Genomic DNA, 27,914 nt, shown 5'->3' on the forward strand with positions numbered 1-27,914 from the left:
TTCCTGTATGACATACACTGTAATTTATTTAGCTGGTCTTCCAGACACTTATTTCCAGTACTTCCCTTTAATAAGTCTGTACCTAGGCCTTCTGTATCGGAAAAGGAATTGTTACAGCTATATTTCCTAAAATGTAGTCACTTTCCTGCATTCACCAATCCTTAGATTTTCTTATTTTTCCCTTGGTTTTTCAAGGTGGTTTCTCTGCGTAGTCCTGGCTGGCCTCAAACGCAGAGATATCTGGCAGTGCTCCCCCACCTGACTAATTCTTATATCCTTTACAGAGCACCTTTTACACTCTTGCTTTTCCTAGAAACAATTTTTAATGTTCAACAAGTAAGTCCCATTGGTCTGAACAGCCAGTCTTACCATGATTGTGCCGGCTGCTGCAGCCTTCTCCTTCTCCGTGCACTTTGGGTTGTTAGTCCCCTTATTCTAAAGAAACAGAAACATTGTCTCACTCTTCAAGACTCCTCTGTAAACTGCAAGTTTTTCTGGAAAGCAGAAAAGCTATGATGCAGTATAGCCTTTGGAGATAAACAGTTAAAATGGACACTGTCAGGGTGGTAGCAGGAACAGGCATTTTCTGCTGGACACCTGACTAAAAGGCCATGCAGAAGTCTACAGTCAGTCTTCTTAGAGGTAATCTTATGCACAATAGTTACCATGCTTGGGAGGTGTGTAAAGGGCCACAGGGATACTTCCTGAGTTGTAGATTAGTGTGTAAGGCTTCTGGGCAGAAAAGAGGAACCTGGTGGTGGTGCACACCCTTAGTCCGCACTCGAGGCAGAGGCAGGTGGGTCTATTCCAAGAGTGCTCCACACTCTTAACCACTGACTCATTGCTCCAGCCCTCCTTTCTCGAAGATAATTTTGGTACTGCCTCCAAATTACTTACTTGTACATAAGAAATGAAAGAGTAACACATGGGGGTCAGATGAGAGCCGGACAGCTTCACCTGCAGCAAAGGAGAAAAGACATGCATGTAACTGTAGCAATAAAACATCCCCCATCTTTAGGAAAGCCAGTCTCAACTTACCAGCTTTTCCACAGTGTTTGGAATTCCTCTGGAGCTCTGACACACCTGGAGATACTAACAAAGAGTTCCTAGATTATCTATTCGTCAGCCATTGCTAACTAGAGGAAAGGCAATATTCATAACAAAATCAGACACAGGTTCCCTTCCCTTCTCTGAGCACATAAGCTTCCCAGACAACAGGCAACAACGGGTTTGCTTCTGACTTGGCCAGCTCAATACTTCAAGAGTCCTTCAGGTAGAGCCCCTGCATCTAGGACATAAATCTGTCCTCTTAAGCTGCAAGTAAAGACAGGTTCCCTGTGTCTCCACCACAGCAGCTTAGCAGCCGCAGCAGACAACTAGAGATGTGCGTCCCAGGGATGACCACATACTGCCTGTGTGTTGTCTGCCTAAGTACTTAGCCTAGATCACTTACAGATAAACCACCGAGATCCCATCACCTTCTGAATTCTCTGAGGACCAGAAATGTGTATGTTCATTCCCTGTCGGGGGTAAAATCCATCATGCCAAGCAAAGCTGACTAAGATTATGCCTGACCTGGGGAGATCCCTTCTAAATACTCATCAAATGAAAACAAAACTGTGACATTGGTGTGGCAAGAGCTGGGTTCAAAAGCGCTTTGCACCTGGCAAGCGGGGACAGAAGGTGGGGTATGATCTGATTATCTAACAAAAACTCACGTATTTGACAAACGCTGTTAGGGTGCTGTATATTTTGGACAGGTCCTTCAATAAAGTGTCCACGCAGCTGCCTGATGGCAGGGCTGTCTGCACTAGTTCATGGAAGAATGTAACCAGTGTTCCCAGCTGCATGACGATGGCTTTCTCGATGAGAAGATTTGGTGGGACTGCTTGAGAAGAGGCGACTTCTGAAGAGAAATGGAACGGATGCGGTTCATCTTACTTCCCAGTAAACAGTAAAGGGGAATTAAAACAGCACCCACAGCAGTTCACATTTATATTTTGGTGGGCTTTGCTAGCATTACAATCCCCACCTGGAGCCATTTCTTCTGACACGGTTTCTTGGTTCACTGAGCCCTTAATTTTGGTGATTAGCCAGTCCACTTCTTCTAGGACTTTCTCAGCCTGACTCAGGACAAGTAACTGTGAAAAGAAAATGTGTGGCTCTGTTCACGTTGCCTCCACAGGAACCCTACAGGCCTGAGGACAAAAGCCACTATGACAGACTTCAGATGGAGTGGGTTGTTAACCATGGGTTACATCAACACTTACACAGACAGTGGGGGCAGCTGTCCTCAAATTCACCATTGCATAGTGGTTTGTCTTTTCTATCTCTACATCCTGGAAAGGAAAAGAGGCAAGACCTAAGACCAGCAGTCATGGCTCTGACCTCCCCAGACAGGATGCCACACTATACTTGCTGTGCACCTGGTCTATGTCTCCCAGCTGCCCATGGATATCCTGGGACAAGTCACGAAGCAGGGTGACAGGACTCTTATATAAGACATGCAGGTTGAAGAATAGGTTCATCAAACTCTTGCAGAATGAGGCATCCTCTAGGAGCAGGAGGGAAGGAAGGGAAGTTTAATCCACTTATTGTTATAGCCTTTGCAGACTGGCCACACTAGTGACAGGGGTAAAGGGAATCCCTCTCTAACAGGTTTTAGTGATGGTAATTCTGTATAAAGCCTTCTGGAAGGGAGGCAGGAAACTCACCCCGGCTGTATTCCTTGCAAATCTTAGCCGTCCAGGATAACACCTGCACAAACTGAACAAAAGACCTTCAGTTAAAGAAAACGGTGCAGGGTATGGTGGCTTTTGGGAGGCAGAAGCAGGTAGATCTCTGTGAGTTGGAGGCCAGCCCAATCTACATACTGGATTCTCGGCCAGCCGAGGCTTCAAAGTCAGACCCTGTCTTTTTTTCTATTAAAAAAAGAAAAAAAGCCGGGCGGTGGTGGCACACGCCTTTAATCCCAGCACTCGGGAGGCAGAGACAGGCGGATCTCTGTGAGTTCGAGGCCAGGCTGGACCGACAGCCTCCAAAACAATACAGAGAAACCCTGTCTCGTAAAACCAAAAAAAGAAAAAAAAAAGAAAAACAAAACTAAACATGTTTTTGTCAGAACAAGAATCTTAGACCTGTGCCTGGACTCAGTTACATAATAGCATAAAAATGAGTCCAACGGGACGAGAAGTAGTGACACTTGTCATTGCACATGGCTGGATACTCAATGTCTGTGTCCTGAGATCTGGATCTGAGCTCTTCGAGCTTCCTCTACTGCTACCATGGTAGCCCGGGGCTAAATACCCTATGTTCTGATACTTCAGATATGTAATATCCGGGCTATAAAGACAGAAGAGAAGGGGAAAGAATGAGGAAGAATTACATATAAACCACACACAATTTAGGTGAAGGAGACTTGAGGTTTTGGGGTAACAGGAATCTGAGACTTGCAGGCACAAAGGCACTGATACACAGTGACAGTTAAGTACAGACAACTAAGGACTTTGGTTTGTTGGAGGGGAAAAGGTCAATCATGAGGTCAGTAACTAAGGTCAATCAGTTAGTAATAAAGATCTTTATGAACTGATATTAAGATCTCCAGTACCCTGTGCCAATGAGGTAACTAGGCTGTAGAAGCAGTCTACTGTGGTGAGAGTGCTGGGTCTGGGGTAAGAATCTTTATTTGTGTTTGCTTCCATAAGAAACTCAGAAAGACCCAGACAAGATTGTTAGCTTATTTAAGAACACATGGAGGGGCTGTGCGGGGGAAACTAGTGATGGTAAACATTGTTATAATTCCTCATTTTCAAACTACAGAATTTTATTATAAATTAAAATTATTGATAAGACAACAAAAATTGGATAGGAACTAGGAATGTAGATCAATTTTTAGGAGTGCTTCTGATGCGTGCCTGTAATAGCAGCAGCTGGGCGGGGTAGGCAGAAGGTCAGAAGCTTACAGTTCTATGTGAAGGGACACTGGCCCACTGGAGCATGTGGCTCTGGGGGACACTAGCCCACTGGAGCACATGGCTCTGGCAGGCCTTGCCCTTGTCCCCCATTCCCTTATTGTGCTAAACCATTAGATCACATCCCTGAAGCTAGTTCCCAAGGTCTATTCCCTTAGTTGGCCAATTCCCCCTCCTGAGGCTGACTGCTAAGGTCCAGCTGTCAAAGGAATAAAGTACAGCAATCAAAAGCCCCTCTTAGGATGGCCTAATTAACATGTCTAATTAAAATTAAACATCTCGTCTTAATGCAGGGTCTCCCACTCCCATCACCTTTCTAAACTGCCATTTTCCTATGTGCCATGTCATGCCTGCCTCCTCTCTATCCAGAGGCCGTCCTTTGTCCCTTCAGGACCAATGTCCCTTTCCCCTTCAACCTCATCCTTATCTCCTTTACTACCTGCCCTAGTCCATTCTAAGACAGACCTCCTTCTTCTCCTCTTAAGGATGACCCTGCAAGGTCATCTGCTGCTGTTTTTCTGCTGAGTCAGAGAGCAGCCACTTTAACTTATCTTCCCACTTAACAAAGGACCTCTGTGATCACAAACAGGTGTTTGGGTGTGGTTTGTGCCTCTTCTGGGGTCTAGGAGGGAGCCCCTGCTGTGAGGGGGGAGTCTCCTTCAACAAGTCCTGTTTTGGGTTTTTTGGCTGTAGAAAACATCCTGACTAAAAGCGACTTGAGGAAGAGAGGCTCACAGTCATCACTGAGGGAAGTCAGGACAGGAACTCAAAGCAGGAGCCTGGAGGCGGGAGCTGGTGCAGAGGCCATGGAGGAGGCTGCTGACTGGCTTGCTCCCCGTGGCTTGCTCAGCCGCTTTCTTACAGAAGCAGGACCACTGCCCAAGGGTGGCATGACCTGCAGCGCACTGACTGAGGCTCACACGTCAATCATTAGTCAAGAAAACGCCCTCACAGACCTGCCTGGGTCACCTGATGGCGGCAATCCTCACCTAAGTTGACCTCTTTCCAGATGACTCCAGTTCATGTCAAGTTAACAAAAAAATAACCAGCATGGCTATACTTAGGAACACAGCAGGTGCAAGGCTAAACCGGGCTGCATGGTACCCGTCTCACAAACAAACAAAAAACATTAGAAAAATCAAAGACACAATCTGAAGTTAACTGGGAAGGGGTGTTGAATATTGTCAAATATTTTTCACCCAGGGGTCTTTCCAAAACTCACTTGTTTTCCTCAAACTCCCCAACCATAGTAGCAGTACGAATGAAGGAAGCTGTTTCAGCGTAGGTGAACTGTAGCAGGGATGGAGTAGAAAGGGAACTTGTCCCAGGCTAACCTGGATCTAGGACATTAGCATCTGTCCTCCAGTGCTCAAACACCCCACCAGCACAGGTGACAGTCTCTCAGGGACTAGCAGTTCCCGGAGGCAAGAGCCCACATGAGGAGCCTTGCTCCCTAGGGCTTCAACCGGGCATGGATGGACTGCTAGCGCCTATGGTTTTCTTCGCTGTCCTATGGAGACGTAACTGCTGAACGGAACAGACCCACCAAAATGACCCTTCTCTCCTTCTTCTTATGTGTGAATGCTCATATGGATGGGCAAGCTAAGTACATGTACACATGCCTACACATACAAATGTGCACATGCCTACACATACACACACATGTACACATAGACACACATACATACACACAATCCATCTCTGCAGGCATTTCTGCTTTGGGACTGTGATCACTCTTGCTGACTTATTATTTGTTAAATTCCTCAAACTTGGTTTTTTTCCTACGAAATCCAAATGCTGAACTTGAGCTACCGTCACGATTAAAGCTCTGTCATTCCAGAAAAGGTAAAAACATCAAGGAGCACAAAGACTGGGAAGAACTGTGTTAAAAGATTAAGGGCATCAAAGATAACCCTGTCTGATACAAAGAGTGTTTACAGTGAATGAAACAAACAAACCAGTATGTTCTTGATCTTACCTGGCTGCATGTGCTCCAACAGGAACACTCTAAGAAAAGGCACACCCTACAGCCCCTTCTAGAGGACATTTAGAGGAATACTTTGATTGTCTGAAGTAGGCTGGTCTCAGACTTGCTATCTGGCAGAGGATGACCCTGAGTGTCTGATCTTCCTTTGGATTACAGGCGTGCACCATCACACCAGATTCATGTGTCTGGGGATCAGACGCAGGCAGGCCTGTGTACAAGGTAAGCACCGTTCCTACCGACCAGCACTTCCTCGGCCCTAGACATATGCTTTTATGAGGACACAATTCTTGTCTTCTGAGGGACACTAAGTGGGACTGAACAAGTCCTGTTGTTACCTGAGGAGAGGTGGGCTCCAGCAGCCTGGACAGGGTGGAGAGAATCGTGATGAGCAGCAAGGCCTCTTTACTGTTAAAATCTTCCTCTTCACTGCTAAGCAAGTTCAACAAGGACCTCTGTGAAAGGAATGGATGTACACACATGGGTGTAGACATTTTGTATCAGAGAAGAGACATCCAGCCAGAAAGCCTCATGGCTGGGACAGAATGATTCAAAGCTATGCAATTCCAAGGGGATAAAATCTGAAAAGAAACCTGGATTGAACAGCAGTTCTGTTTCAGCTAGAAACTGGAGAATTCTCTTTAAAACCAAGGCACTTTCTCGTCTCACTCCCTGCAGTACACAAGGGACAAACTAGTTTCTGGCTGTCTCATCTGCTTAGAGCTGGTGCTTAGCCTCTGGCCTCAGGGCTAGCCCAGGCCCCAAACTCAGCTCCCTGGCGCCCTGCCCTGACAGTGGAATCTGTCTGACTAATCTGTTTGGCAGTCTTCCTTTCTACAGTGGGGCTCCCCACATGAATGCTTCACCTCTTCTGATCCTACAAGTGCTCCAGCAACAAGTCCTGAGACATGGTAGGAGTGCCACTATTTGTTAAAGAAGTCCTCGACACAAATACTCTGGCAATGATGGGAGAAACTTCACAGACTTCATTTTCCCAGTCAGGTGTCTGTTAGTTAGACAAGGCCAAATTATACCACAGAATCAAACCAAAAGCCCTGTCCCACGGAGGACTGACTTCCTTTCTGTGCCTTAAATAAGGGTTCTCAGAGGCCACGAATTCTGCCTGGTGGGTCCTCACTAGGATCCTTTCCAACATAGCACCTTTTGCTCTAAGCGCTGTCTGTGACTTCCTGTCTGACTCCTCCCAGAAGAGTTGAACACAGCTGCTTCCCAAGGCTTCTCACCTGAAATTGCCGAATCTGGAATGTAGCTCTTTGAGTGACAGTGACAGCTGCTTCTTCTCCCTCTTCTTCTGTGCCTGTGACATCTGGAAATGGAAACAATCTTATCTTCCTTCAAACTGACTTGGGTTTTTGTTGTAGGCATTTTTGGGGGGTGTGGGGAGACAAGGTTACAGTAATAACCCAATCCAGCCTGGAACTTCCTGTTGCCCTGAACCTGCAACCGCCTGTCTCAGCTTCCGGAATTCTGGAATAAGAGGCTAGCACCACCATGCCCACTTCTTTTTGACCTCTCCACGCCCCACTTAGGTACTAGGCAAGTGCCCTACCAACTACAAGAATCTTCCCTTTATTTTATGTGTTTGGGCATTCAGCCTGCATGTGTATCTGTGCACCGTGTGTGTAGTACTCACATAACTGCAGAGATTAGAAGAGGGTGCTATATCTCCTTGCAAGTGGAATTATAGATGGCTGTGAGTCACCATGGGAGTGAGTGCTAGGTACCATACCAAACCCATGTCCTCCGGAAAAGCAGCAAGAGTTCCTAACTGTTGAGCCTTCTCTCCAGGTTCAGGTACTTTTTGTTTGCTTGTTTTTAATTAAACACACACACACACACACACACACACACACACACACACACTTTTTTTATTTTTGGATCTTACTTTGCAGCCTTCATCACTCTAGAAATTATTGTGCAACCTCAAATTTGTGGTTCTCTTCCTGCCTTTTCCCCCCTTGAATGCTAGGTTTATATGCATGTACTACCACACCCCAACTTTGGAGGGAACTAATACTTAAAATTATATTTTGAGACTGGGTCTCATAACTTAGGTACTCACTATGAGCTAAATCTGACCTCAAATTTGTGATCCTGACTCAGTTTCCTAAGTACTGGGATTACAGGTCTAAGCCATCACACCTGGAGATAGCAAAAATTTTAGAGAGATCCCCCTCCCCCCAAAAGTTCTGGAGGCTGATTTAAATATGTTTCTAAATTTCATTTTCTTTTTTGTGGGAGTTGGCAGGAGTTGAGACAGGGTCTCTTTATTATGTTGCTCTGGCCTGTCCTGGAACTCACTTTGTAGACCAGGCTGGTCTCAAAGTGACAGATCCACCTGCCTCTGCCTCTGAAGTGATGGAATTAAAGACATGTGCCACCATGCCTGGCTTTAAATTTCACTTTCTTAATGCTGTATTCCTCTTTCAGTCACTATTTGTGGATACAGCAGTGCAGTAAGAGCCAATCCTGAACCCACCAGATGTCACTCCTTAGCAGCACTAGGGCCCTTCTTGGGTGTCCTCTGGTAGGTGAACAAAGCCACTCATGACACTGTAATGCCTACCCAGAGCCCTGAGAAACTGCTGCATCTTGGGCTGATAGAACTGTTGCATGGCGCTGAACGTCTTCTGCAAACCCTCCAAGCACAGCAGTGAGATGCTCTTCCCTTTCTCTTTCTTTCCCGACTCTTCCACTGAGGTAGGAATGGATGTGTATCTCCACAGCAAAACCCTAAAGGGTGGGAAAGTTGTTTTGTCAACACGGACCATTAATGTCGATCTACATATAGTAAACTTTAGCCTGCGTAAACAAAGGTTCTGTGAAGTTCCAGAAACTTACACATGGAAAACTGCCTCACCATTGAGGTGCTTCTATGCCCCCTTAATACACAAACAACTATGAGTCTCATTTTTTCCTCCACAATTAAGTGTTATACAAGGCACCCTATCCAAGTGCTATCACTGAGTACAAGGCTAGAGCCTTCGTGATCCAGCATGTCTTTCAGATGTACCTCTTGCTGCAAATATCAGTAGATGGCATCCTTCTGTTTATTGTTAAGCAGGGCCTCATTGCCCAGGTTTTCCTTTTTAAATTTTATGTGTATGAATGCTTTGCCAGCATGCATGTCTGTGGACCATGAGTGTGCAAAGCCTGCAGAAGGTGTCAGACACCTGGGACTGAGTTACTGTCAGGTTTGAGCCACCGTGTGGATGCTGGAAATAGAACCAGGTTATCTGGAAGAGCAGCCTTAACTCAGAGTCATCTCCAGCCCAGCCAAGCATGTCTCACACTTGCTGAGTGGCTGAGAATGAGTTTAAACCTCTGACCCTCCTAGTGCTGGAATCATAGACTTGTGCTACTACAGCTGGCTTCATGTACTGCCGGAGACTAAACCCAGGGCCTCATGCCTGCTGGACAAGCTTTCTTAACTGCCTACTGTGGTGATATCTTGCTTGTACAAATAAAGTTTGTCTGAAGATCAGAGGATGGCACTTGCCACTAGCTAACCATAGAGGTCAGGAGGTCTGTGCAGACAGACAGGAAGCAAGATGGCTGGGCAGAGACAGGAAGTGAGATGGCTGGGTGGAGAGATGATATAAGTGGGAAGAAACAGGAACTTACTCCCCTTTTACACTGAGAAGCTACCGAGGTAAAGGTGGCTTTGGTTTGCTGTCTTCTCTTGGATCTCTTAGCATTTTCCTCTGTATCTGACTCTGGGCTTTTATTGTTTAGAACAATTAAGGACTCCATTTACAATCTACATGCTACATCCCCAGCCCCTATTCTGGTTTTGTTTCTTTTTTTTTTTAAGACAGGATTCCCTATTCTGTTTTTATAGCTGAGTAGTATTCAATTTTTGTTGGGATGTAACGGTCTATCTATTCGCCTTTTTATTATTATTATTTGAAAAAATTACGTGTTCGTGTGTGTAGTGTACTAGCCGAGTGCCAAGAAGGCCAGGAAGAGGGCACTGGGTCTTCTTGAATTTCTGGAGTCAACAGGCAGTTGTGAGCAACTCAACATGGGTGTTAAGAGCCAAACTCCAGTCCTCTGCAAGAGTAGCCATTGCTCATAACTGCTGCCCTCTCCTCCCCCATCTTTTTACTTCACTTTAGCAGTATTTTAATCTTAACATATCTAAAGGGTTTGTTCTTATTTCCCCCTTCTCTTTATACATTTTCTTCACTATTGGGTAATATTTTTTCTTTTCCTGACTCCCTTCCCTTTTACCAGGTGTCTCCCTCCCCTCTTGTACTCTGCCTTTAAAAATCAAAACAAAATAAAACAAAAAGCACCTTTTTATATATTTATTATTTATTCCCTTTCTTAGGTTTACTTCACCTTATTCTTGGATTTTCTCATTACAGAGAAACTGTCTGGACTATTTATCATTTTATATTACCCACCCCTACCTTTTCCATAATTCCCTTTTACCTCTCTTTTATTTGTTTAACCTTCCTTCTCTATTTTCCTCTTCTCTTTCTCTCATCATTTACTATCTCTATATTTGCACTATAAAATTTTTAACACCCCCTATAACATTTATTGTAACTTTGGCACACTCTGTAACACTTGCTGTTCTATGGTCTCTGGTTACAGAGAAAGTGTTCATCAACAAACTTTTTTAAAGACTTATTTATTATGTATACAGTGTTCTGCCTGCATGTGGTTGCTGGGAATTGAACTCAGGACCTCTGGAAGAACAGCCAGTGTTCTTAACCTCTGAGCCATCTCTCCAGCACCAACATCAATGGTTTTTTGGGTATTTCTTTCTCTCATATGGTTTGATGTTGTAACCATTTGTTTTCTTTGAGTAGAATTAGGGATGGCCATTTGTTGTGGGTACTGGGATCTGAACTTAGGTTCTCTGCAAGAGCATTATTATGACTTTTAGACTGATGAGCACTGCCCACCCCTTTAAAAAATTTATTTCTTTTAAATATTATATGTATGAGTGTTTTTCCTAATGTTGCTTGCTGCTCTTGCAGAGGACCAAAATTCAGTTACTAGAATCCATCTGGTGGCTCACAACCAACTGTGTCTTAAGTTCCAGGGGATCCAACTTCTTTTGGCCTCCTCAGGCACTAGACACACAAGGTACACGTACATCCTTTTTTTGAGCTAGAACCTGCTGGCCTGAAATTCACTACACAGCCCACGATGGCCTAGAATTCTTGGCAATCCTATTTCAGCCTTCTGAGGGCCAGGAGTACAGGTGTGAGCCACTACAAACAGTTTAAAATCCTAAATTAAGTTAGTGTGTGTGTGTGTGTGTGTGTGTGTGTGTGTGTGTGTGTGTGTGTGTGCACATGCACTATACTATGGCTTATGTGTGGAGATCAGAGGACAACTTGCAGGAACTGATTCCAAGGATCAAAACTCAGGTCATCAGGTTTGGTGACAAATGCCTTTACCCACTGCGCTTCTTTATCAGCCCCTAGACTTTTGAATTGTTTGAATTATTCATTGTTATTATTGTTTAAATTATTATCCACTAAAAAAAAACCTTGAGGACTGAAAAGATGGCTCAGTGAGTAAAGTGTTCACCACACAAGTGTGAGAACCAAAGCTCAAATCGCCAGCACACATAAAGTCTAGGTAAGTGTGGTAGCCTACCTTAATCCTAGTACTTGGGAGGCAGAGACAGACGGCACATCATGCTGGCCGGCTAGACCAGCTCACACTGGTGAGCTCCCAGTTGAGAGAGAGAAATGTGCCTCAGCAGTAAACGAAGACCACTTGAAGAAGACACAGTGTCAACCTCTGACCTCTACATGCATACATTTATGTGTACATGCACCTACATGTATATACACACATGCCACATATGAGCACTAAACAGAGAGAAACATGCATGGGGTGTGGGGGAGCCTGGTTTCACCGCTATGAGAACAGCTAGTACAGATGATGTGCTTAGCGTGGCACCCCCTCAGGAAGCCTTTCTCTTCAGAGCTGTAACACTCGTGTAGGGGAAACCTCTCTCCCCTCCGAGCTGAAACACATGCACTGGGGATTTCCCCTCAGAGCTGTAACACTTACAATACCTCCCCAGATATAAGACAATAGCAGTATTCAGTTCTTAACTCTGGAGTCACCCTCCGGTCCCTATGGTACGCTCTGATCAAAGTACCGTGTGCACATGGAAAGAATGTAGTTAGAAGCTGTTCTGAGTCTTCTACAATGTCAGCTTAGTAAAGATGGATGCTAATGCTGTTCAGGTCTTTACCTCATTCCCATTTTGTCTATTTCTTTCAGTTTTATTGCGTTCTAAGAAAGATTTTCCTTCATTTTAAATTATCTATATGTGTATTCTGTATATGGATATATGAATGTGAGTGCAGGAGTCTGCTTGGTTCAGAAGAGGCCATTGGATCCTTCTAGATCTAGAATTAGAGGGGACTGGGAACCCCATGTACAGGTGTAAGGAACTGACCCAGGGTCAACAACAGTACACACTCTTAACTGCTGAGTCATCTCTCTGGGCTATTTATTTATTTGCTTTTAAAAAGTATTTTTAATCTGTTGTCAGGTACATGTACATTTAGGATCATCATGCTTACTTTATGCATGATTCAATCACTATGTAATAATAGCCCTTTCCTTCCTGGAATGCAGTAAGATTTTATACGAGACAAAGAACCCACACAATACAGGAGAGAAAATGCTCACTATGAGATACTACACTCTTACTCTAATCATGCCCAGTCATTGTGCCCCTAACTTCCTATCTTGCAGAACTCACACCACACACGCTAGCAAAGAGTTTGGGGTGAAAGTGCTTACCGAGTTACGTCACAGAGGTTCTGGAAGATCCTGTCTGGGTTCTGGCCATCGGGACCGCTCACGTGCCCTCTTCGCATCAGCTGCTGCGCCTTCTGCACAGCCACGTTCACGGCATACTGCATAAACTCACTGCTGGACCGCAGCACAGACAGGGCCTCCTCGTGACTCTGGATACTGTCTCTAGAGAAAGAGTGACGGAAAAGGAGCTGATCCTTGTGATATGGCCTGCAATCCCAGCGACTAGGAGGTAGAAATAGGAGGACTGCAAGTTCAAGGCCTGAATGGGAAACTGAACATGGTCCTGTCCAAATAAAAAGAGAAAAAGAGGGTGGGTTGCAGCCGAGTAGTGAGTGCCCACCTAACACACTCACAGCTCGTGTTTAACCCCCAGCACTACATACGAGGGAAAAAGATTTCCCTCCTGTTGCTAGGGTCTGTGACTAGGCCTACTAGAGACTTCAGAAGAGCAGCACTCAGCAGGCTTTGAGTGAAGACTCACGGAGCTGCAGGAGCCCAGTTGCTGCCACGCTGCTCGATTCATTCTGCTTGTTGCTGCCTCAGCTCCTCCCTCCCCCCTCAGCTCCTCCCTCTCCCCCCAGCCCCCACACTTTAATGAAATCAAAGCACTGGTCTTAGTCTTTTTGACTTTTGATTGTCCTGCTACTATTTAGTTCAGTTTCTCCTTTCTTCCCCTTTAATCTGTTGTATACAAAGTTCTTAAGGAGATCTTACAACACTGCCATAATTCATCCTTGTCATTCATTAGTCCAAGACTTCTCATTTGCTTTAATAATTTTGAGGTACACCTCCCTCTTTAGAATGCCTACCTTGGGTTATGCAATTTTCATGTTAAGAAAATTAAAACCTCCTAACTTATTTCCTTCTGTATATAATATGGCATGAACTGTGACTCCAAACTAAGCAACACAGGAACACGGGGCATATATTCTCTTACCTGAAAAGAGCAGTGAGAAGGTCAGACACAAATTTCATGGACAAAAGGCTATCATTTGTCTTAGTGGTCACCTTAGTTTTGCCTTTACCAGCTTTTTCGTTAAGGATGTCAGAGAACTTCTTGTAACACACAAACAGGCTGAGGATCTCCTCAAACTTACTCTTGCTGCATAGAAGGAAAGACAGAGCAAAGGCCAGCAGTGTCAGTACCGTGTGGTTTGGTTTCATGGAGAATAAGGAGATTCCCACGCTCCTTCAAATGTCCAGTCTTAGACACCACACTGCGTGTTAATGAGCCCCCATTAGCATGGTGATTCTAAGTCACAGCAATCTCTGTGAGCCCCTTTTTCTTTCCTCTGATTTGGTCCAGTCAAAGAAGAAACCTGGCAGTCCAGTACTACCACTAATAAATTCATTATACTAGAATCAGTAGTGCTTGGGCTCAGGGTCTGGGAACTGAATACATGAAAGCTTGCAGGAAGTCAAGACTCACAGGCCTGGTGCAAAGAACATAGTGTGGACTTATTAAGAGATAATATTAGCCGGGTGATAGTGCATGCCTTTAATCCCAGCACTTGGGAGGCAGAGGTAGGTGGATCTCTGTGAGTTCAAGGCCAGTCTGGTCTACGCCAATCAGGGCTATGTAACGAGACCTGCCTCAAAAAAAAAAAAAAAACAAAAAACAAAAAAAAAACCAAAACCAAAAACAACAAAATAACCTCAAAGAAAGAGAAAGACATAATATTATAGTCTTTGTTCTTTTCATGTTTAATATGGTGTTAGAGTAAACCTGCAAATGATAAAACAATGTGAAAGGTCATAGCGATCCTTACCTGAAGTTACTTATGGAGAAATTATACTCTATTAGAACTTCACACACTCCCATTATGAGACATGCACAGATATTATTCTTGATGCCAACATTAGTGCTCTGAGAAAAATCTGCTGATTTATCCTACAAGACAAATACAAATTAACACACTACTAAAACTTCTATTGGTCCATGCAGCTGAGGACTTAGTAATTACCAGCTCAAAGTCTTCTAGCTCACTCTTAATCATTCTCATAGTAATAGACTCCAACATATCATCCAGCTCATGGTACAATCCCTCTTCTTCTTCTCTTTCATCGCCCTGTTGCAAGGGGATCACTCTACTCTTATACCAGGCCAAGCAATGCTGAATGCAAGACAGCAGATGATCCTGTAGAAGAAAATAAAGCATGATAACCTACGACACTGTTATGAGGTCCATGGTATTTGCTGGCACCACACAGCAGGTTCACTGAAGCAACAAAGCTGGGAAAGTGTGGCTGAGCTAACAAAGGTGTTTCCGAAGCCTTTCCTGCAGACTGTCCCCGCAAGGAGCTAGAACTTCAGAGTGGAACTTCCCATGTGCTTCTCGGGTTTGACAGCAGCATCATGAGGGACCCATTATGAAGATAAACAACCTCTAGTTCCCAAGTCCTGAAAACTGTTCTAAAGACAGGGATACCAACACAGCATTATCTCATAGCACTGAAGCTACCTTAATGAAAACCAGGTGGGATCACTCTTTCCATTTTCCTTGCCCTGAATTCAAAGTCTCTTGTGGGGCGTTTCACTTTTTGCCATCCCGTCCTACCTTTCTGAAGCTAGCTAAGAACAGAGACCTGTCCTAGTCTCTCTAGAGTTCACCAGAGTACACACGGCAACTCAACTGAAGCCACATACTCCCATGAGATAAGGAAGCAGAGCCACTGACTCTTGCATGCATCTCTGCTTCCATCAGTGTGTAACCAAAGCTCTGTAGGGGACAGATATGACACTCTTAGAAAGAGGCGGCTGTCATGGTTAGTGAAGTACTAATAGGGAGACTCTGACCAAGGGATCAAAGCAGGGAGATGGCTCAGCAGTGGCACTTGCTGCTCTCACAGAGGACAGGCACACACATGGTGCACACGCATGCATGCAGGCAGCTACTCATATACATAAAAAATCTTAAAATGGGTCACAGAGCCGGGCGGTGGTGGCGCACGCCTTTAATCCCAGCACTCGGGAGGCAGAGGCAGGTGGATCTCTGTGAGTTTGAGACCAGCCTGGTCTACAGAGCGAATTCCAGGACAGGTTCCAAAACAATACAGAGAAACCCTGTCTCAACGCCCCCCCCCCCAAAAAAGGGTCACAGATAGTGGATATGGAAGTTAAAAAGCAAAAACTCTTGAAAAACCTACCATAGATAAACCTTACTACTGACAGCGAGACAGTGGCTGTGTGGTGGGCAAGTCTTACCAGCGGTTCTTGTAGAATGACCTGACTTCCTTGGGTCAGAACACAAGCTCCTAGTTTCAGAGGAGGTAGCAGATCAGGTTCTGGTTCATAGAACAGTTTTAACTGTGTACAGTGAGACAGAAAAATCATGATTCATGAATACTTCTTGAGTATTTAACAGTTCAAGCTGAGGGCACCTTAGCCATCTAGGACATGTTTCCCAATTGCCCAAGAATGACATAACAAATTATATTGCTTAGCCTGCCTGCATCCTTCCTAAGTGTTGTAGGCACAGCACTGATCAAGGCAATGTTTTTACTTTACTTGTACTCCCTTCATATCAGTCCCTAAACTTGAAAGGCAATCAGCATCTTTGGGGAGTCTGATGAAGAACACAGGCTGCCAATCAGCATCAACGGACTAAGTGCATTACAGAAAGGAAGAGGAAGACATGAAGGTGGAAAGGGGATGTGTGGGAGGTGCCCGGGGGAACTGGGGTGTGCATGGAGGAGATCAAGATACATTATACACACGTATGAAGTTGTCAACCAATAAAAGATTCTTAAAGAGTATAGACTCCTGAGCCTAAACCAGTACTATCACTTACTACTGATGTTGATAGTTATTCAAATCTTGGGTCATCATTTGAAAAATGAGTCCATTGGTGTAAGAAGAGGTTTTTTTTTGTCCTGACTGGTCTCATCGCTCTTGGGACCCAAATAAGCACACAGATGCTGTATTAATTATAAAACTGTTGGCCAGTGGCTTGGGTTTCTTATTGGTTAGCTCTGTCTTAATTATTAACCAATTTCTATTAATCTGTGTATTTCCACGTGGTCTTATCTTACCAGAGAAGGGTCTCTAACTCCTTTGGCGGCTCACATGGTGACTGTTCTGGCAAGCCCTCTCTGCCTACCTTTCCCAGAATTCTCCTAGACTCCTAGTCCTGCCTATCTTTCTGCCTCATTGCCAGAACAGTGTTTTATTTCATTACCAATTAAGAGAAACATATATACAGAAGGACATTTCCCATCATACTGACAAAACTAAAGCTACATAAGGGTTAACTATTACAATATATATAAAGAACAACAGAGCTTTAAAGTAAATCTTGGCTATCATTTACTTCTGTCTTTTAACTCCTGTGGTCTGCAGAATTTTACCAGCCATGTATTAACCTATGTTGGAAAGCACCACTCTATGCCTCAAGCACATTTTTAATTCTTGTTACAGTGTGATGATGCTTGAAAGATGTAATTTAGCTACCAAGGCACACATTTTACAGAGGGCCATGCAGAGACCCAGTGAGAAATTTTCAGATAGTAAAGGCCTTCCAGTAGCTTCTATGTATCTAAGGACTTAATTTCAAATGGATTTTTTTTTCAGAATTACCATGAAGCAATGGAGGATGGACCTGTATCAGTTCACATCTAATTGTAGGAAAATGATGGACTTGGGGCCTACCTGAGCCCTCCTGATAGGAATAAATGTTATATATCTGGTTTAAAATTAAAAAAATTAGATTACTGATAGTGTTTAATGAAAGAATCTTGAGAATTTATATATATATATATAATGTCTCCATCTGAACTTGTCTCATCTTGTTGGTCCTTTGGAATATTTCATTAATTTAAAACATTTTTGAGTTGGGTGCTGTGATTTGAATAAAAATGGCCTCCATAGGCCCATAGGCAGTGGCACATTAGGAAGTATGGACTTGTTAGAGGGTATGTGTTACTGGGGGTGGGTTCTGAAGTCTCAGAAACTCAAGGCAGTTCTCTGCCTGCTGCCTGAAGATCCAGATGTAGAACTTTTCAGCTCCTTCTCCATCACCATAGCCACCTGCAGCCACCTGCTTCCCATCATGGTGGTGACGGACCAAACCTCTGAACTGTAAGCCAGCCCCAATTAAAGGTTTTCCTTTATAGGAGTCGATGGTATCTCAACAGAACCCTAACTAAGACAGGTGTGATGACAAATATCTTTAATCCCAGCACTTGGAAGGCAGCGGCAGAAGGATGTTTGTGAGTTCTAGGCTAGCCTGGTCTATACAGTAAGTTCTAGGACAGCCAGGGATATAAAGTGAGACCCTATCTCAAAAGAACCAACCAAACCATTTTTTTGAAAACGAAAAGTCCAAGCACTTGGAAAGTAGAGTTAAAAGACCATTTGAGTGCAGCCTGGACTATACTCATGTCTCAAAAGATTATGCATACATAAAATGAAATTGAATGGTTCCATAAAGTTTCCCTTTGATTTAAGGAGAAGACTGAGAATTCAAGGAAGATTTAGAGGATTGCAAGACAGCAGCAGGTAAGTGACAATTCAAACAAAGCATGCCTAAGGCTTACTAGCATTCTAGTGAGTTACTTTGTATTTACAAAAGTCTGAAAAGCATGGGCATGTCTCAGTACCTCATCTGATTCTGCTATGAGCCATAAGGACATACTTTACCTGTGAGAAGAGAGTCTGCATGATTGAGTTGGCCAGCCGAGAGTTGCGTCGAAGAACATCATAGAAGCCCTAGGAGCAATAGAGACAAGATCATTCTCTTTCTTATGCTGCTCTCGGGTCTTTTTAAATTTGTTGTTTGTGTGGGACAGGGTTGGAGGACATGCCACATATGTATGGATGCCTGTGGAGGGCACTGGATTCCCTGGAGCTGAAATAATAGGCAGTTATGAGACACCTAAAGGAGGGCTGGGAACCTCAGGTCCTCTACAGAGCTAAGCACTCCTTAACTGCTGCACCCATCTCTCCAGCCCATAAAATTTTCTTGCTTTACACATACACACTAAAAACAGCATTCTGAACTGGGTGGTGGAGGTGGCAGCGGCAGCGCACGCCTTTAATCCCAGCATTTGGGAGGCAGAAGCAGGAGGATCTTTGTGAGTTTGAGGTCAGCCTGGTCTACAGAGTGAGTTCCAGGACAGCCAGAACTGTTACATAGAGAAACCCTGTCTCAAAACAAACACCCCCCCAAAACAATAATAAGAAAACAAAACAAAACAAAACAACAACAAACCCCAACCAACCACAAAAACAAAAAACAAAAACCCCAGCATTCTGAGTTTCCATTAGGGTTGCCCTGCAACTACAGATCTGAGATTTTAAAATACCACCAGTACTGAGAAGCCTACAGGCATTCATACCTTTCTTTTATTTATTCTTTAACTTCTCTCATAATATTTGGAGGCTTAAGTGTTTCCTTTCCATTTTTTAAAATACTTTATTTCCATTTCTAGCTATTCAATGCTAGGATGTGTAATTTTAGTAAACTTTCACATGGTCGTTGATCTTATCACAGCTTACATTGACATGCATCTTATTAAACCACTTTTAATAGATTGTTTGGTATTGTTGATACTATGCAAACCAGGATAGCTTTAGTTTCTCCGTTTAAATTGTTATGCCTTTATTTCTTTTTCTTGCTCTGTGTATCAGAAAGCATCTCAACTATGATGATGAATAAAACAGTTGAACAAATACCTTCATTCCTCCTCACAGGGGAAAGCATTCATTCTGTCGACATTTCGGACATTTCAAGGCTTCACAGATTCCTTTTCTAAGAAAGAGGAAGTCCTTTCCTGAATGTAGTTTGCTGAGTTTCTAAAAGATTTTTTGAGGGTGAGCGGTTTGAGACAGAGTTTCTCAGTGTAACAGCCCTGACTGTCCTGGAACTCGATTTATAGATCAGGCTGGCCTTGAATTCATGGAGATTCTCCTACCACTGTCTACTGAGTACTGGGATCAAAGGTGTGTGCCACCACACCTGACTCTAAAAGATTTTATCATAAAGGAATGTTGGTTGAGCAAGTATGTGTCTATGCATGCATGTGTCTGTGCATACACGTGTGCATGAATGCATGACAAAGCCTATGTAGCCCAGGCTTCCATGAATTTTTATGACCCATCTCCCTTGGTCACCCCAGCGCTAGGGTTATAAATGCTCATTTGCCTAGCTCCCTCCATTAATAGCTTGCTACTCTTGTAGAGGACCTAAGTTCCTTTCCCAGTACCAACACCAAGGGCTCACCACTGCCTGTAACTCCAGCTCCTTGGCCTTCACAGGCACCTGCATTCACACACACAAACCAACACACAGATACACGCACACACACATAATTAAAAATAACAAAAATAAGCTTAAAAAAATTAGGGGCTAGAGGTGTGTCTCACTAGTAGAATGCAGGAGAGAGAGAAAGAGACAGACAGAGAGAGAGACAGACAGACAGACAGACAGACAGAGACAGAGACACAGAGAGTGAGAGACAGAGAATTTCAGTGTTTGCAAAGGCATGCCAAGAACTGAACAGTTAAATTACTATACAATGTACCCAAAATATTTTATTTGGCTTTAAAAATCATGTGACCAGAGAAAATTTAATGAATGAGAAAATGGTTACAACATAATATAAATTGTACATATATATTATATATAAACAATATATAATACTGTTGGCAATACTACTAAACAAATTTGTGTGTGTGCTTATGTCCATATGGAGGCTAACGGTCAGTACAGACCGTCTTCCACAACCACTCTCTCCCTTAGGTTTTGAGGCAGCATTCATTGTTCAGGGGACCTGGACATGGCAGCTGGCTGGCCAGTCAGCCCCAGAACCTTCCCATTTTCACCTCTCAGCAACAAGCATTTTACTCTCCCAGACACCTCCCTAACCTAAACAATTCTAAAAAATTCTTCCCATTTTCTACAGCCAATCTGAAGATTCCGGTATCTACCAACTTCTATATAAATATTGCTCTAGGATGACAAATGAGTGCCACGTGTGACAGCACTCCTTGTACTCCCAGCACTTGGGGAGGGAGAAGCAGGCGGATCTCTGTGAGTTCGAGACCAGCCTGGTCTACAGAGCAAGTTCCAGGACAGCCTCCAAAGCAATACAGAGAAACCCTGTCTCGAAAAACAAAACAACAACAACAAAAGACCACTGTAAAGGGAAAGCCGAACCCTGACCCTTCTAAGTCGTGTCTACTCTAAGTCTATCGAATGGTTCTTGACTTTTTTTTTGGATGTAGCTCTGCCTGCCCCTGTGTGGGGGTTTGAGAATGACACCCACAGGCTCACGCTGAATGCCTCGCCCCCAGCTGGTGGAACTATTGGGAAGGATTAGATGGGCTCTGAGGTTTCACAAGCCCCCACCTCCGCAAAGCGCTCTTGTTTATGGATTTTGGTGTGAGGGGTCAGCTGCCTCTCCAGTGCCATGTCTGCCTGCTGCCAAGCTCCCAGCCATGACAGTGAGAAATTCCTCTGGAGCTGTGAGCCCCAATTAAACACTTCTTCCTCGAAGTTGTCTTAGCTGTGGTGTTAACATGCAATAAAAAAGTACCAGTACTGGGAGTGAAGGCATGTGCCACCATACCCAGAGCTCTTGGAAGTTTTTAAGCTGCTTTAGGTACACAAATATTTGAAATCTGAGGCAATAAAGTAAGGGTATGTTGTGTATGAAAGAACTCACAAACAACAAATTTGGTGTCAAATTTAGATTGGTAAATTAGCAGTTTATCTAAATACTCCAGAGTAAAATAAAATGGTTAAGATATATCAATTATTTACAACTTATCATTACTACCCACTGACTCTAACTGCATAAGGGCACAGCTGTACTTGTAGACCCAGAAAAAGACTGACCAGAAGTACTGTTCTCTGGAGGGGCGGACACATTTCTCCCACTTTCCTGGCTTACCTCATAAAGCATGAGTCGAATGTCAGCCTGCTGCCCTAAGCATCTTTTCAAACTGTCTATGATTTCGAGGCAAAACGTTTCATTGGCAACAGAGTTGTAGCGGCTGTGGACGTCCACATGCACCTGGAAGGGAGAGTGACAGCTGGTGGCCAGCCTTCTAAAAAAGCAGTTCCCATTACAGACGACATGCTCATGATCAGGGAAAGATGCTAGGCCTAGCTCTCCCTGCATTACAACACAGAACACATGAAGGTGCATTCCACGCCATTCATTCTGGCTTGAAATGAGCTAGGTGTAAACCATTCTAACAAGATAACTCTTCTGTTCCTTAAGGTTTATTTGAACAATGCAGCTACTCAGGAAGGTAGCTGATTACCTCATGCCACGACAACCCAGTAGTCACGACATTCATGATTTCATTAAAAACGTCAAGATTTCCACTAAAAAATCTAGCTCTTCACATCCATGAACACCAGAGTTTTAGAGATAGTCTAGTCTTGTTTAGCTGTGCACATACAAACACGGAGGCAAAACACTCTTACATATAAGTAAGATCTTTAAAAAGCAAGTTTTAAAAAAAGCAGAATGAAGCAGATGAAGTGTTTTTTTATTTAACCTAACATCCAAGTGCCTCCATTGGTAATCCTACTAAAGAAAGCGGAATTCAGAAAGAAGCCGTGTGAACTGTGGCTAACTTTGCAACCGGGGCCTCTCAGGGCCAGCTGACCTTGCTTGTCTACTCAGGAGTCTTGGGGCTGCTGCTGTAACTGCTCACTGCCACAGACCATAGGATCATCATCACCATCTCTCCAGCACCATGTCTGCCTGCACACCTCCATGTCCTCCATGATGATAAGGGACTAAAACCTCTGAACTATAAGCCAGCCCCAATTAAATGTCTTCCTTTATAGGACTTGCTGTGGTCATGATGTCTCTTTCTTCACAGCAATAGAATGACTGAAATATTTTCTTTGTTTTATTCGTTTTATTCTACTCTAAATCTTTAAATGAGCATGAGTTTTACACACACACACACACACACACACACACACACACACACACTTCAATCAAGTGTCTAGTTCAGCAGCTACAGGAAGGCTATTCTCTACCACATCAGACAGCAGTGTAACATAGAGCAAACCCACTATTATTAAGTATGGGATGAAGACAATCCTCATGCTTACAATTCTAGCACTCAGGAGCCATAGGCATGAGGGTTACTGTAAGCTCAAGGGCAGCCTGAGCTATTGAGACCCTATCTAAATGGCTTCCACGATACTGGTTCAGTAGACAGTTGATTTGAGTGACCTTACCTGAGTGACACCAATAGACTGACTGCACTGCGAGGACGACAGGCTGCCTAAGACTTTAAAGTTCTTCAGGAGCAGCAAAAACCCAGCAACTGCAGATTTCCGGGCATCCAGTTGGCTAGCTCAGGAACACACAGGGAAGTCAGCAGCACAGGAGTATGCAATGCAATGCAAAAATTCACACAGAAGGAATAGGAAGATGACTTATGGACAATCAAGCACAAGCCAAGCCCAGCTGAATTTACAAGCTCAAAATAAGGTACCAGGTGTGCAGAGCAATTAACAGCACATGAACGCTGTGACTGTCTTCATTATCTAGTTAAGCTCATGACTATCTGTACTTTTTATCCTGCTTGCAATACTTGATGGCAATCTGAAGAATCCTGAGAGGCTAAAAAAAACTGGGCTGGAACTCACACCGACATAATGAACAGCAACAGAAATTGCTGAGTTTTGCTATGTCTGAATGAGTGTATTCTCCTACAAGCCTCCTGTTCATAGAGGCGCATAGTATTTGATGCTACATAAACCTTCCATCCAGAAAAATGACAGCTTCTGGCTTTGGCTCAGTGATCAATGCATGTTATAACACATAACCTTGTCTGGCCTGAATGCTTTTGGGAGAAGAGTAATAAAAAACTGTCAATTCTAGAACAGAGATAACAGTGACTTGCCAGTTATTCCTCTGAACATATATGAGAGCATTACAGTCAACTTGATAACTGGGTATCCTGTCCTCCAAGTATCAAATGCCTTCCACACATCACTGTATTACATTTTAGGAGACAGTATTAATCATCTCTAGCTCATACACTAAATAATAAAGGAAGAGGGGTCAGGAGGCACTGGGTGAGCTCCAAAGAGGACACAGGCCCCTCAATAATCACTGAGCCCACTAGTGACTGGGCCACAATTATTCTGCTTACGAGAGTGAGACAGCTGAGTATATTCTTCTTGACTCCTTTCTCCCTGGTGTGGTGGTTAGCTTACGTTTTCAAGCGGGACACTGGAGATCACCAACACTGATGGTAGACTATTCCCAATGCCACGTGTTATCTAACCTTTAGTTACGCATCATGTCTAAGCCTAACTAACTGTCCCTGTGTAAAATGAGACTTGTAATAGTTTGCACTTCCTGAGGTTGCCTGAAACTGAATGAAAAGCTGCTGAAAGTACTGTGCTGAGTTAGGGATCCGCATGACCCCTGTGAGCAGGGGCAAGCGGGAGATAGCAGGAATAACTTACATAGAAGGCGTAGCTCCCTGTGGTCTCATGGAATGCGACATACCTGGCAAACATAGCTTTCCGCAAGACAAGGATCAGAGCGTCTCTCATCGACATGCTGACTTTGAGAAGCGGCTGAAAAATAGAGCAGACCACCCCATATTAGCTTAGCTCCTTTCTGTGAATGCCACTGGGATTCTGTGTGCTCCAAGTCTGTTCATGTATACGGTCAATGCCGATTATGCTTAAAGACAACAGTGCATTTTTGACATAGTAACTTGAAAGTTGTTACTGTCAGGCACGGTGATACAGGCTGTAAGGCTGTGATAGTGTATTTATTATTTAAATAATACGGTATTTGCCTAAAGTTTATTTAATGTGATACTGTAAATCCCAGCAGCTCAGGAAACTAGGGCAGGAGAATTGCACCAATTTCCTACCAGCCTTGACTACCCAGTGGGTTTCAGGGTAGCTTGGGCTACAGAGTGAGATACTATTTCAAAAATCAGTCAATGAGACAAACAAAAGAGTAGTTTGAATGCCTTCATGAACCCCCTGTGCTGACTAACCTGAAAATGAGCTGAAGGCAATAGACCTATATGGGGATGGACTTGGGAAGCAGTCCTTCTCTGTGCATTTAGCCCTTCATCATGAAACTGTTAGGCTCAGGGGAAACACGAGTTCTGCATACATGTTTATGAAAGGTATCCTACACTTTCCCTTCTAGACAGTTAAAGCCGGGAATGAGCCGATGTGTCAGCTGACTTACCTGTACGGCCTTGAGCAGCCCCTGCACTGTCTGAAGTGGCAGGAAGGACAAATAGTCAAAAGTCTCCGTGACTTTAGAGCAGCTCTGAAGAATTAAAGGTGCATACATGACGATATCGGAAAGCAGTTCTGAAGACAGAATCTACAGTTAGTTGCTTCAAGAATTAGTACTTAGAACACAAGCAAAAATACCTCAAGAGAAAAATAACAGATTATCAAATACCTAGTAATTCCAAACATGTATTACCTAACAAACAATAAAAACAGAATTTAAACAGGATGTGCACAAGAAGAGGTCATGGTGGGTATTTTAGAAGATCAAGACAAAGAATTATCAAGGTTCTGAAGGAACACAGAAACCCAGAATGGCCAACTGCAGGAAAGTCTAAGAAGGTAAGAACGCCACAGAAGGGGACGGGAGGTCAGTGCATGAGGCGAAGGATCTAGAGTGGTAAAGTCAGCGTGGAAAAGGCAGGTTAGGACTGAAGTGCCAGGCTTGCTTCAAATTTGCAATCCTCCTGCCTCCGCCTCCAGAGTACTGGGATTACAGATGTGTATCATTGCCACGTCGGGTGAGAGATGATAATTTAGAAAAGAACATACTGGCTGGGCTGTGGTGCCGTATGCCTTTAATTCCAGCTGGAGATTAATAAACTGAGTGTGTAACCAGAGGAAGAACAGACTACAAGCAAAACAAGTATGAGAAAGAAAACAAAGCGACAATCATCAAAGTGAGAACACAAAGCAATACATTAGAAAACAGAAAGCGGTTTGGAATTCTCAGGAATGAGAAACGAGCCACTAACAGAGGAAGAGAGCGTCCACGGTCAGGTCAGGGTATGCTTCCTACACATCTCCACCTGATCTTAGCATTTGCAGTAATGTCACACAGAAATGAAATTCTACAATTGGATAAATTCTAGCTTACTAATTTTTTTAACCATTTCCTCTTTCACATACTTTTTTTTTTAATAAACCTTCCTCCAACAGTTTCTAATTATTCAACACTGTCACCAGCATTGGTGAGGTCAGTTTTTTATTTTGGAGACAGGGTCTGTCTATGTAGCCTTAGTTAACCTGGTGCTTGAACTCACAGAGATCCTCCTGCCTCAGCCTTCTGAGTGCTGAGATAAAAGGCATGTACCATGATGCCTGGCCATGGTCATTCTTTTTAAATTTTAATATGTGTACAACAGTATCTAGCTATGCTGTTTAATTTCATTTCCCCAGTTCCTAAATTGACTATGGAAATAGCTTCACAGCTAAGTCATTATATTGTCATCCTTTCAATGTGGAGATTATGTCAATTAGACATCATAAAGCTTTAAGGTATAATAAAATATTAATCATTGAACTTTACTAAACTCTAAAATTTAAGGGTTAAAGAAACGTTACCAATAAAAACTGGGAGGGGGGGGATGACGACTGGCCATAGGCATGATAAGAAACCAACAATTACAGTTCTGAGGACCTTCTCAAAGTCTCACAGAAGCTAAAACAGGTCAAACAATAGAGAATTTAGCAAAACTGGTGGGAAAGAAAAAGGCAATGGATTTCGACACTAGGAGATACCTAATAAAAACAGACAGGTAAAAGTCAATACATGGCGGAGAAGGACAACACCAGAGTGATAAACTCAAGATCAGAATCTCAGGCGTTTAAGGCCAGCATCTGTCACTTAGCAACACAATAGGCCTCACTGGAGAAGTGTTAAGAAGAATGCTGATGCATAATGGGCATCCCACGCATCAGTTAAATATTGCCTTACTGACACCAGACAAGTGGATTCATCTGTCTTATTGGCATCATAGTCAGAGACAATACATTAAACTATTATATCATTATTATGCTTTACTTTTTTCTTTTTTCCATTTCTCCTGTGTGTGCATGGTATGTGTGTGTATGCATTGTGCATGAGTGTATATGCATGTGCTGCATATGTGTGGGAGCATGTTGAGTGGTGTGTGTGGGTGTATGCATGCGTGCCTTCCTAGTCAAACCCACAGCCCATCAATATGGCTACCTTTGCCAGGCAGTTTGCTGTGGGGATTCCCTGCCTCCACTTTTTGAGGCTGAATTATAAGCAGGCCACCCTGCCCACCTGGCATTTATGTGGGTTCTGAGAACCCACACTCAAACTCCAGCTGACCACGGCAGGCGCTTTAATCACGGAGCCATTTCTCACACACTGCAGATGTTTGTTTTCTCCCTGGGACCGAATTGTGACTTAAAAGGAAATATTCTTAAGAGCGCTATCTTTTTGAAGTCCGGTACCTAAAAAATGACTGATGGGAGAGGATGTCCGAGTAACGACTCTATTGAGGACTTGCTCCAGAACTTCCTGTCTGATCATCTCGTGAATCTGAAAGAATGGGATCAATAAAGAAGCCTGGTGATTTCCAGCTTGCTAACACATCCATACATACTAGGCAGAACAAGAATAATTTGGACAGGTGTGAAACTCAATTTTTCTGACAAATCAGGATACAATATGAATCATCTGGAAAAAGAATCAGCTCTCTCCTCATTCTTCACCCAAATGATTTGTTAGTCAAGGAAAGTGCTTATTGTATTAATGAAGAGGTACGGTTCTCACGAATGTCAAGGTCAAGCATCAGGGACTACTCCTACGAGTCCAGTACAGTCAACAGACACATTTCTGACAGAATCAGTAACTTTTATCCCAAAATGTAAAACTTAAATGCCCATGGAAAGTTTTAGAAACAAAACAACAAAATCTTAACCAATGTCTTCTCAGCTTCAAGAGGCAGAACAGGTGTATCAAAAAAAAATTAAGAAATTTAACTTGTATTTTATCTAAACTCTTACTTGAATTTGATTACTCTGACATTCTAGATTTTTTAGACTTGATAGGTACTTATTTAATAGCAATTATGTGCTCTATAGATACTTTGATACAATCAGCACCTCTGAAATCAA

At 43.4% G+C, this 27,914-nt stretch overlaps 1 protein-coding gene across 1 annotated transcript in view; it reads right to left on the bottom strand.

The window, feature by feature from the left end:
* The window catches only part of Fanci (FA complementation group I), a 56,183-nt gene that overhangs the window by 1,871 nt on the left and 26,398 nt on the right, over positions 1-27,914 (bottom strand). The window contains exons 14-35 of the mRNA XM_013118943.3: positions 27,249-27,336; positions 24,976-25,103; positions 24,271-24,341; positions 22,986-23,100; positions 21,673-21,795; positions 18,419-18,487; positions 15,986-16,087; positions 14,745-14,918; positions 14,550-14,671; positions 13,718-13,882; positions 12,763-12,942; positions 8,543-8,709; positions 7,200-7,282; positions 6,294-6,410; positions 2,715-2,766; positions 2,427-2,554; positions 2,271-2,339; positions 2,033-2,141; positions 1,719-1,906; positions 1,039-1,092; positions 898-957; positions 370-435 (exon numbers count right to left, since the gene is read on the bottom strand). Coding sequence (XP_012974397.1) covers positions 370-435; positions 898-957; positions 1,039-1,092; positions 1,719-1,906; positions 2,033-2,141; positions 2,271-2,339; positions 2,427-2,554; positions 2,715-2,766; positions 6,294-6,410; positions 7,200-7,282; positions 8,543-8,709; positions 12,763-12,942; positions 13,718-13,882; positions 14,550-14,671; positions 14,745-14,918; positions 15,986-16,087; positions 18,419-18,487; positions 21,673-21,795; positions 22,986-23,100; positions 24,271-24,341; positions 24,976-25,103; positions 27,249-27,336 — 2,430 coding nt within the window. The remainder of the gene's footprint in view (positions 1-369; positions 436-897; positions 958-1,038; positions 1,093-1,718; positions 1,907-2,032; positions 2,142-2,270; positions 2,340-2,426; positions 2,555-2,714; positions 2,767-6,293; positions 6,411-7,199; positions 7,283-8,542; positions 8,710-12,762; positions 12,943-13,717; positions 13,883-14,549; positions 14,672-14,744; positions 14,919-15,985; positions 16,088-18,418; positions 18,488-21,672; positions 21,796-22,985; positions 23,101-24,270; positions 24,342-24,975; positions 25,104-27,248; positions 27,337-27,914) is intronic.

This window comes from Mesocricetus auratus, unplaced genomic scaffold, assembly GCF_017639785.1.
Source record: "Mesocricetus auratus isolate SY011 unplaced genomic scaffold, BCM_Maur_2.0 Super-Scaffold_4256, whole genome shotgun sequence".
Taxonomy (NCBI): Eukaryota; Metazoa; Chordata; class Mammalia; order Rodentia; family Cricetidae; genus Mesocricetus; species Mesocricetus auratus.